Raw genomic sequence first — 12,207 nt, forward strand, 5'->3', positions numbered from 1 at the left:
ATTGTATTTCAACTAATAGTAAACTATTTCAACTTGAACTTTACTCTTTTAACCTAGTAAATTCAAGGAAAAACAAGATATTCTTATCTCTTATTCATTATTTTGGAAAAATATTTAATAATTTGACTTTTTTCTGATCCTTCTACCAAAGTTAAAATTATAGGATCTCTAAGTTTTGTTTTCTTTCATTTCTTTCACACTGAAATATAAAATTTATGACTTAATGCTCTAAGCATTTTTAGGTAGCAGATCTGATTTACTTTTTAACAGGAAGTTAAAAAGCCTTTCAACATTTTATAGACTCTGAGAATCCTGTATGAACCTTGTCAGTGAACTCATGTTGAAAAGTGAATACTGGGAGAGCAGACATTGGCTAATGACAAATGTATTTACTCTTCTGGATGTGATACAGTCTCACTCCCCTCACCCCTTATTACCTTTTAGTTGTTAGAAGAAAGAAAGTTGTAACATAATTTTTCCTGATAAAAAACACCATGACTTTGGACTTGGCAGTCAAACAGCTCTGAGCTTGAGTTGAGTTGTCTACTAGTACCTTAAGTTCTATACTTTATAAGTCTTGTTTTCTGTATCTGTAAAATGGGCATGACAGCTATCTTCTATGTGCTTGGAAATGTGTTTGACACATAGTAGAACTCAGGTTTTAGTTTTACTTTCTTCCTTCATTTCCTATTTTTAGCATTTTCTTAAGGATAACTTCAGGGGAAAATACTGGTCTGAGGTATAATTACTAATAAAATAATTACTAATAAAATATTGAAGCACATGGAAATACCTGACTTAGCTTTCTTGTGAAATTCAATTTTAACTTTAGAATTCACTGCAGTTAGAATGATAATGTGATATTGCATTTAGCCAGGCTGTGTTTGGTAAATGCTACTTGCTGTGGTCCTTAGAACAGGTCTGAGTGGTAGCACGTAGTCAGAACAGTTGACTGGTCTAAGGTCTCATGATTAAGAAGCAGCAGAAGCAGAAGTGAACTCCCACTGTAAGTTTATTACTTCTTACAGAGAGCTTAATGGTGGAAAGAAAAACAGTTTTGCTTTAAGGCAACGACATAGAACAATGTAAAAGAGACTTTGGGCATGTTTCAGTAAGTAAATACCTTTGGTTTGGGTTCAAGATAGATTTGATCTTTATCAAGGTTACTCTGAAGGGAATGGATTATGATTAGATACTGAAGGGACAGTACTAACTCCTCAAATATTCCTGTGTTGCTGTATATGCACACTCACTCACTTGTGCCTTCAAAGTGCAGTATTAAACATTTAAATAAAGGGAAATATCTTTCCCTAACATACTTCTAAGCCAATTTAGAGGTCATTGAACAGATGTCATATAATACTAATGTTAAATTACCCTGTGTAATAAGAAAATTACAGTACCTAAGTGAAGATATCTTGTAAAGGAAAATCATCCAATGAATTACTCTAAAATTTCAAAATGAAATAATATCTTTAAAATTAACAGTGGCACCATATGACTTCAGGAAAGTGAGTCTGATAGGGGGAAGAAAATCAGAGAGAGACAAAAGGGAAGCTTTTCTGTGTTTATGTATGACAAATTTGGGGTTTGGGTTATGCTAGAAGAGCTAATGTAGTAGTATAGCTTTCAGTTGTCCAAGTGTAATATTATTATTATTAAACTATGTGGCAAGACATTTATAATATCTGATAAACTTCTCAATGAGTTGTTTAATGTAAAATCACAATAATTGTTTCTAAAGTATATATACTTCCTTTCACTATTAAGTATACTTTAAAAGTCTTAATTATTTTGAGAATATAGTATGACCAAAGAGTAGAAAGGTATAAAGTTTGACAACTTTAAATAATCACTAGCATTTCTTAGAGAACAAACCTCACTTACAGTTAGGAAACAATATTTATATTTAAGGTTGAAAAGCCAGGATGTAGGAAAATTTTGCTAATTTGGAAGATGACCTTTAAGTGCACCAAAACCAAATAATTTGTAGGCTATGACATAGGGCACATTCCTACAAAATTTGTGTGAATACTGCTTTAGTGGTTCTTGAAAGACAAACAAAGAAAGCTGGAATGAAATCTTTATTCCCCTCCTAAATAAGACGGAGACTAACAAAGGAGTACAGCAGCACTCTTTCAAAGCTTGCCATTCAAACGAGGTCTCTGTAGCACAGTTAATGAGATGGTTCATAGTGGAAAACAATCTGTTTTTAAGAATGTTTAGATCAAAAGTAATTTCTAATCTATGAAATAAAGTCTCTTCAATACCCTTCATTCACCAGTAAAGCTTTTATGTTTGTATTATTTACTTCAATCAGATGTTTTCAATTTCACCTTCTTTTCCCTTATACAAATACTTGACATGGTTCATCAATACTGACCAACAGTTTTATTCTTTTTCTTCAGAAAAGAGAGATTTTTGAGAGAGGTAGAATGAAAAAGAGAGAAACATCTTTGCCTAAACGATTTGCAAGCATCTGTGCTTTAAGCTACTTTTTATGAACACTCCTTAGTAAATGACTCAAGGTAAAAAAGCAGAAAAGCATCCAATGTTAGGAAATTGCAATCCAATACCATGTAATTTAAACCTGCAGTTGCTTCTCTTGTACTAAATGACATACAGATGGGTAGCTTAGTTCTCTCAACTTTGGGAACACAATTGGCCTTTTTGTATGAATGAACATATATTAACAAAAATATTTTGGACAGAATTGTTTAATTCTAGTGGTATGAATTTTAATTATCTATGCCATTGGAAAGAGTGATCCTATCCAAGATATTTTGTCATGTTAAGTTTGTAGTTAATGATTTTTTGACAGAATTAATAAAGATAGGACCTTTCCAACAAATAAGTGAACAAAACAACTTTTAAGAAGTCTACAGTGACTGAGCGGAAACTCAGCTATCATGGTCAACTGATTATTTAAGAAAGAGCTATTCTTCATTCAAGCCATTGAGAGGCTTGTTCCTGACAGAACAGACATTTCTGTTTACCCCCTTAGACAGCAGTAAAAATTCAAGTAGAAGGTTTTTGGACAAAGTGTAGTGTAAAATGGGGTTCAGTGAGATGAGACACCCAGCTGCCTTTTGTGGTGTGCCAGCTGTTCCTGTGGTTCTTTGCAGGCTAGGAAGGGCCAGGGTACTTCATGGAAGGTCAGCAGAAGAGCTGTTGATAGCCGCAGGCCTACGCATACGCATACCTTTCTGTTTGGCTGTTTGCTCTTTTCCTGCCTCTGTATTTTCTGATAGAAAATCAGCCACTGTGTCTTGGTGGCCTTGATTCTGGAAGCTGATACCCTTCTTTAATCCCACAATCAGGGTAACTGGTTAGTTAATTTTTTCCAAGTTTAACTTCAGTGATCTCACATTCTATGACATTAGGGACCTTGAACTAAAAGTAGTAGAAAGAATTTCCACTATTAAATCATATTTCTTTATGTTTCAAAAGAAATTGAAACATTGAAGAAAAGGAGCAAGCTTTCTTTTAGAAACTTCAGAACATGCTGTAACATCTTTACCTTTAGGACCATTGGTAGCTTCTTTCCCACTGTGACGGATGGAAAAGAAAAGCAGCTTTATTGCAGTGAGTAATGGCTGCCCTGTCCTGAAGCTGCATTTCTTTTCAATCATTCGTGCAGGTAAAATAAAATACTGCCACAAACAGGTGTTTTCTGAACATTTTACTGCAGTCTATATAGGGTGAAAGAAAAGCTTCCATTGTTATTAGAGTCACATTAAAATTATTTCACCATCAAATACACTTACTCAGTGAAGCCTTCCTAGAGATACTTTGCAAAAATCACATTAACTTTTCCTTTGTCTTTCTCCTTCTCTGTTTTTCTCACTTTCTTTGGAACTCCTTGCATTTGCATTAGTATAAAGGCCTTCTGTCATCTATTGAAAGTTTCTTGTTGTCTGTTTAACATGTAAGGTATGGTCTTTAAAGAAACATTTATTTCTAAGGACCCTACAGAACCTAGAGAAGAATCTGATGGCATCATAGAGAAAAACAATTCCTGGTTGTAGGAAAGTATATCTTAAGGGTTCACAGAAAAATAAGTAGGATGGTAGTTAAAACATACAGAATTGGAATTGAGGATGGTTTCAAGCTATTCTATCAAGTTGCAGAATTATTTAATGGAGGGTTATGGTTAACTTAATATGCCCATCATCTTAAATATACAGTGTGAATAATTGTAAATAGACCTGTGCTCTTGACTTTTTTTTTTTTTTTTTTTACAATGTTGAGGATCAAATCCAGGGCCTCCCATATACTGGGCAAGCACTCTACCACTGAGCTGTATCTCCAGCCCAGCTGAAATTCTTTTCTAAAAAGGAGTTTCAGTGTACTGGGAAACATAAAGGATGTAGCATCATCTTGTGAATGTTCAGTAAGTTTTGGTATCACATGCTCGAAGCTTTTGCGTAGCACATTGTCACTACTCCAATGGAATCACTTGGATCTTAAGAAATATTCTTTTTAAACTTAGAGAAATAATCAGCTGCAGTTCAGGTATGATTTTCTAGTGCACCAGGGACTGGTCTGGTCATTGACAAGTGACTATAGAAGCTGTGCTGTGGCGGCCAGCCAAAGCAATTATTTGGGATTCAAGCTAAAAAGCCTCCTTCTCCCATATCCTCTCTCTTTCCAGGGTCATGTAGGGATAAAAAGAACTGTAAGGTGGTCTTTTCCCAGCAGGAGCTGAGGAAGCGGCTAACACCCCTGCAGTACCATGTCACTCAGGAGAAAGGGACTGAAAGGTAAGGTGAGCTGTAATAAAATGTCATTAAGCAAGAGCTAGTTTTCTTCATCTCCTCCTTTGAATCCTCTTTTTTGCCAATTAATTTAAAGAATTATCTACTTATTTGCTAAAATCTATAAATCAGTACCTTTGAAAATGGCATCGTTTAGGTTAAGACTAAGTTTTATTTGTTCTTTCCTCCATTTAATGAATACTGTATCTTATGTAAAGTCACGGGGCTTTTGTTAAGGGCCTGTTTTTAGTTTACTACAAAATGTGTGGAAGTAATAGCGATTTAGGTATATTTTTTGGGAAGACATCACAGTAAGCAAAACCATGAGGACATGGAGCTATGCCAGGATGCCAAAATTTTGAAGGTGGCCATTGTAAGTATAGACGTTTTGGCTGCAAAAAGAAGGTAGCATAATTTAGTTCCTTTCTACCCCACTCCAATTTCTTTTTGAAGCACATGTGGAGAAAGTATTTATTGGCTCATTTGTGGTTGGAATGTCAAAAATTTTCAATAACTGCCCTCACATGGCTTTGGTCCTTGGAAGTTCGCCCTAAGTCCTGAAAAAAGAGTTTGTTCGCTTCCAAGACTGTTTTTAGTGAATAAAGTCTCTCTCAGCTGATTCCAGCTCAAAAGTAACTTGCCAAGGTCCAATGATTTTGTTGTCTAATTTATACCATGGAGCCTGGCATAAGGCCGTAACTTACCTCTGATCCAGATTTATTAATGATGTAACTTCTTGTTTTCATTCATGAACTGAAAGAGCTCTTTACCACACATGGGATCCTTGTTAATAGGCAACACTCTCTTCCTGTCACAGTATCTACTGTTTACTGAATTTACCAAAGGTTGAATCTGACAGAGTCCACCCTCACTGTACAGTGATCTAGCAGTGGACTTGGGACTCAACTCTGGAGGACTTCTACCCGTCCTGTTGTGTGTGCATGACTAGCAAAATGATTTAATGCACACAAACAACCAGAGATTAGGTCATTCTTAAAAATTCTGTTTATAAAAAAAAATTGGACCTCATAAAGAGGGTGAAAGGATAATAAAAACAAGCTGCAGAGCACATAGACTTTTTGTTGGGCTAGCACAGCTGATTTGTATTAGCTGAATGACCTCCTAGCCTTTAAGATTGTTAACTTAGAAAAATATTCCCTTAAAGCTGCAATATTCCTTTTCAAACCAAAAAATAAGGCTCCTTCCACTTGAAGTCTCAGACCTTTCTGCATTTTCTGGTATACTCCTGGACACTGTAGAGTAGCAGAAATCTTATGTAATAATGTTCTTTTTGTGAATCAAACTACAGGCATTTTTTAATAGGAAAAAAATCTTCTAAGCGTTACATAACTAGATGACTTGATTTTTTTTTTTATTTAACCTGCACTAGTTTGGAGTAGTTATATGCACATTTTATTATATAGGTTTGAAATATATTAGTATTGTTCAGATTTCCATATGTTGGGTCTGTTCTCATTTTAGGACAAAAAGCCCTTGAAAGATTTATTAGAGAAATGTATTTTAAGCATTTATGTTCTATAAGAAATAAAGCTAGCTTTGCTTAATTTTTTTTGATGATCTCTTTATTGTTTGTCAGTGCCTTTGAAGGAGAATACACACATCACAAAGATCCTGGAATTTATAAATGTGTTGTTTGTGGAACTCCATTGTTCAAGTAAGTATATTAACAACCTGTAGGTATGGGCATGTAACAGATAGCAACAAACTAGTTATTGCTTGTTCAAGTTGGAATCTTTTCATTACTAAATTTTCTTACTTTTATCTTTTTTTATGTCTGTTTACCTCCCACAAAACAAAATATTGACTTTCATGGTAAATTACTAGTGTGATAGACAGATATTTCACTATTTGGATTTTTAAAATACCCAACATTAACTTACTCATCTCAGTAATCATTGTGCTTAGCAGAGCTCTGAAAGAGATTTTGATGAACATAGAAATATTTATTGATCAATTTTTTCTACTTTCAAGTGATGGCCCTAAATTTATTTATTGGACTATATTGAAAGGTCTTCATGTACATCTTTCAGATTTAATAATAACCACCAAGTAGACTATTTATACTTCTTTAATAAAGGGAAACACCTGTACTGAAAATAAACTGAGAAGTATTAAGGATACTTTTACATAGATAAACAAATTATATAATATGAAGTTAACTATTTTTGCAATGATTCAAAAATCTTTAAAGATTCCAACAGTTTACCATAAAATGGAGATCACATAGACTTTTTGAACAAAATGATTGATTCAGACAGTGCATTCTAGAGAGTACAGATCTCATTTGAGAAAGGAAAATATTTATCAAAAATTTATTTATGTAGGTGGAAAAAAATCCTAGAAGTCCTAATTTCCCCATGGGGTTGCTGATTTGGGGAACTAAAAAGAAAGCTTACTTGAGAGTAAATGTCATGTATTTAAAACAGAATTGCAAAGTTTCTTAGGGGAAATGAATAAACAAGAATCTGAGACTTGTAGCATGTAAAACACACTTTATATCTCTTCATAAATGTTTCTCTTTTAGACCACTAGCATTTACAGATTTTCCAGAAATAACAGGAAATAGTAGTTTCCTTGAACTTTTCTTAAATTGCACAAACCTCATTTCACATTGGTGTCGGTTCAGAATCTGTTCTGAATTCCTGCGTATTTATTATTCATGTTAAAAAACTGGCCATTCAAATTGTCACCCATTTCCTCTCAGAAAACACAAGTCCTTATATTTCAACACCTTTAGCTTGTTTTATAACAGTTGATAAAACACTTAAGATAGTTGCTGAGCCATGTTAAACTTGTTACTATCCCAAATGGTAATAATTGGCCACGTCCCTTTTGCTTTTTATTTAAGATCCTCCATCTCTTTCCCTATCATGTGATTCACTAACTGTATCTAAGGAAAACTTACTGTTGTAAATAAGAAACAGAACCATTATAAATGAAGGACTTAACCCATGTGAAATTTTGAATCACAAATCCTAAAAGCAGGACTCTTATCCAAACATAGGTACTGGTGGAAATCAGGTTTCATATTCGGTGTGACATTGCCTTGCTTTCTTTTAACAACCTTATAAGGAAATTTGTAAGGAAATGTTTTATTTTATAAATTTTTTAAGGAATATGGTTTAATTATTTTTATCCTATGTCTTTTCTCTGAGGTTTGTTTTGTTCTCCCTTCTTGGTGTCTTATCTATTTGGGAGAAGATTCCCTGCTCTTCCCTTCCCTAGAGATGGAGTAACTCATTGGTTTGGTGCATCAGTCTTCATACTGGAGAATGTGTGCCACAGGTCCCCACAAAACTCTCCAGGAGCCCTAGGACATGGGCAGTTTTGAGGGAATCAATTTTCTGATCCTCAACTTCAATATGTATGTTTCCCAAAACTGATGTGTCTAAGACTCTGTGGTCTGCTGCTTATTTCTTCCTATGTCTTTTATCATGATCACCTTTCTCCCATTTCATGAAAGATGTCAAACCTTTTACCTGTCCCAGATATTATGATGATTTATTGTCCTTGGGTATGATCTCTAGGGCATCAAGTAAAGTGATGGTTCAGGAAAGCATTACTTCTGAAGGAGAGACCCAAAAAAAGCAAGATAAAAAAGCATTGGTAAAAATATTGAAATAGTATTTTATCTTGCAAGGCTCCTGGCACGAGTCAGTCTGCCTCCCTGTCTTGTCCTCTATTTGTGGTCTGTCTATCCATTTTCTTTTCTTTTCTTTTTTGTACCAGGGACTATATCCAGGGGTGCTTAACCACTGAACAACACCCCCAACTCTTTTATATATATTTATTTTATTTTAAAAAAACATTTTAAACGAATTTTGAAATTGGTTTGCCGAGGCTGGCTTTGAACTTGTGATCCTCCTGCCTCAACCTCCTGGGCTACTAGAATTACAGGTGTGTGTCACAATGCCCATGACAAACTTATTTTCAGACTTATTTTATGTCCAAAAAAATTTGATTAATTTGATAGTGAGGACTGGTTTGCAAATTACTTCATATCATGAACTTCATTCATTGAATGATCTAAATATGTAACTCTCAATATTGGTAAAAATAAGCATGTGTATGATATACAAAACAACAGAAGATTCATCTTTTGCAGTTATTTAAATTTCTGACAAGACATTTGGCTAGGAATTTAAAATATATGAAGAAACATGTATCAGTACCCTGTCAGGATACAGAACCCACAGTTATTTGAATAGGAAAGTTTAATATAAAAAATTATGTACAATTACAGAGGATTGTGATAATGAGGATTGGCTAGTAAAAAGTATAGAGAAATTCTAAAGAAAACAGAAATAACAGGAATGGCAAACATGACTTCTGGGCTGAGAATAACCAAGGAAAATCCTCCTCCTCCTTCCTATCCTATATCCCCACTTTCATTTCCCAAGGACTGAAATCTGGATGAGTCTATATCTACTAAATGGCATAAAAGTCTTCAATTCATGAGGGTGCAACTCACTGTAAGTTTAGCCTCTGGAACTTTCTGGAAATCTACCTTCTGGAATTTTCTGGATATCTGACCTCTAGGGTTCTGGGGAAAGCTGTTGGCAGCAAGATGTCTCAGTGGAGGCAGTCCATTACAAAACCACCTCAAAGGAGAGCTAGGGGGAGCTAGGTGCTGCTGATTGCTCTGACCTGAAAAGAGCTTTGGGATGGCAGGCTCTTGGCACTGGAGAACCTGCTGTGCTGCAGCAGCTGGGCTTTTGGGAAGCCATGTATGCTAAAAAGGCCAGATGCAGGAGAAACTGTTTGCTCTGCAGGAACCAGGTGCTGGAGAAGCTGGGTACATTGATGGAATTGGATATGGGAGAAGCTAGCCTAGCACTTCTCCTGTGCCTAGCCTAGCACAGGAGCCTAGCACTGGATAATTCATGCATGCTGCAAGAGCTGCCTAAAAGTGGAAGAGCTATGTGCCTCAGGATTGAGATGCTCAAGAAGCTGCATGCACTGAAGGAGCCTGTTGATCAAGCATTCTCAAATCTGGAAGGAAAAGTCTTTTCCTTCAGCAGCCTTTCTTCTGTGCCCTCTATGGGCAAAACTTAGCATCATGCTAACTGACAAAGAAAAAATATTTTAAAGGACCCAGCTCCATTTTAGCAGAGCAGGAAAGGAAGATGAATTTTTAGGTGAAAGATAACAAATTGATAACTGGCACAAAGTCTGTATTTTTTTTTTCAATGTTGTTTGAGGGATACATAGTCAAAAGTTTGAAAAACACCCACTAGTCTAGTGAATTACTGTTCTCACTGTCAGGGATCCTCTAGATAGTTGGTTTTATACTTTGTATACAAAGTAAAAGAAACAATTGGGGTATGAGGGTGTGGGTGTGTGTGTGTGTGTGTGTGTTTGTGTAGTTTTTGTCAGGATTGTGAGAAGAAAATTAGGCAAATGACTAAATAGAGGAACAGCATGAGAAATAGCAATAGGAGGAAAATAGATAAGATGGAAGAAATACAAAGTTCTGAATTTGAAAATGTCATTAGCAGTTTGAAAAGTTTTTTTCCCCAACTTCCAATGGTTATTGAATTCACACTTAATAGTAGTGTGTGTGCACATATGTGCATAATCCTTTCCCTTTACTTGACTGATGTGTATGTATTATATTTCCTTACAAAAAAAGGCTATTCAATTATTCTTATTTCATTTTCAAATGAGTACTCTACTCGAAATACATTCCTTCTCTGAACAATATGCTGCTTTTTTACTGCTTACCAAGCATAAGAACCTCATTCACAGGCTTCTTATAAACCAAATATGTAATTTATTCCATGGTTCATGTTTTCTTCACATTCACAAATTTTACCAAGCTAGTTTATTTCTCATATAGTCCTACTACTTTCAGTTAGTAAATTAACTGACAGAAGCAAGAATGTTCTCACCTCTGGTTATTTGAACTTTTAAAATTTCATAAAGTGAATTTATTACATATCAGACAAACCAGAGAAAGCATTGGTAAAATAATTTAATTCAGAAAGTATTTTTGACCACTTATATCATGCTTTGGCTAACTCTTGGCCAGGTGTTGGGAACAAATAAACTAAATTTATGAAATATTTTCTCCTCAAGGTACTTGTGGCTTTGTTCACATAGTATGAAAAATATACCAATTATAAAGTATGGCAATAATGTTAGCATCTATCTGAACATGCTTGTTAGAAATGCTTTTATAAGTAGTAGGAAGGCATTGACTACATCAAGTGGGGCAAGAATTCATGGAGGAGATGAGACCACATTTTACTAGGCACAGACATTTCAGTTTTGCCCAGGGGGAAGGTACCTGGTAGAGAATATCATGTGAGAAGAGAAATTAGAGGTAAGATCAAAGTGGAGTGTTCAAGGAAATAGGAGACCAGTTCAGCAGGAGCCGGGAAGAGGGCCATGTTGGGCATAATGGTAGATATGGCTAGAGCATTACAGAGCATTATTGGCTGGACCAGTAAGGGGAATTTTTTGGAGACCAGAGAAGACATTTAAATTCCTGCTTGAAATCCTTTAAGCCCTGGAATCTTTTCCTCCATGAAGTCAAGCCCTTTGATCCTTTCAGGTGAACTTTATTGTCCTTCCTTTCTGCTCCATAGCATGTTGTATGTACTTCCCTGATTACAGTTTGTACTTTGTTCTGAATTTTCTGTTTATGTGAATTTCCCAATGGTAAGGCCATGCCCTAGTCATTTTTTTTAAATCTCTACTCCTGGCACATTATAATTCCTAAACATTTATTTGTTGATCACATGCATGCTGAACTTTGTTGGATAGACTATAGAACAATTTTGAATAAGGGAATAGCAATGATGAAAAACCACCATAGTGCTGTAAGATGGATCTCTGGGTGTAAAAGAGAAGGACATGGGGTTGTAACAGCCTCATTGGGAACTTTTCTGTTTGCTGATAAACATCATCCATGTATAAACAGCTCCTGATAATTTTGTTCCAGACTTGAAGTACCACATAGGGTAGTTAATATTTTGTATACATTTACTTGGCAGACCTTGCATGTTGTATAGGTTCATTAATAACAAATAACAATATTACTAAAATAAAGACTAACACAAAGCATTTACCACATACTAAGCAAAGTTCTAAGTACTTTATGTATATTGACTCATTTAGTCTTCACGACACTACATTTTACAGATGAAGGAACTGAGAAAGGATAAGCAACTTATAAAGATCAGTGGCCAGTATACAGGCAGATTTCGAATAGTCTTAGAATATTCATGCTCAAATTTTTAAAAAGAAGAGCATATAAGAATTAGAATAGAATGATTTAATATTTTATTTTGGCCACTGTAGTCTGGTTATTTGGTTAACACCAGAACAAATGGAACACATACACCTATCTTGATTCTTTGGTAAAACAGTCACAGTATTTAAACACTAAAGTTAAAAATTGAAGACCATCTCAATATAGGAAGAG

At 35.1% G+C, this 12,207-nt stretch overlaps 1 protein-coding gene across 1 annotated transcript in view; it reads left to right on the forward strand.

Moving 5' to 3' along the window:
* Positions 1 to 12,207, forward strand: part of MSRB3 (methionine sulfoxide reductase B3) — a 167,501-nt gene that overhangs the window by 42,228 nt on the left and 113,066 nt on the right. Inside the window, 2 exon segments of the mRNA XM_079139696.1 lie at positions 4,655 to 4,763; positions 6,355 to 6,432. Of these exon segments, the coding sequence (XP_078995822.1) occupies positions 4,655 to 4,763; positions 6,355 to 6,432 (187 nt within the window).

This window comes from Sciurus vulgaris, assembly GCF_902686455.1.
Source record: "Sciurus vulgaris genome assembly, chromosome: 5".
Classification (NCBI taxonomy): Eukaryota; Metazoa; Chordata; class Mammalia; order Rodentia; family Sciuridae; genus Sciurus; species Sciurus vulgaris.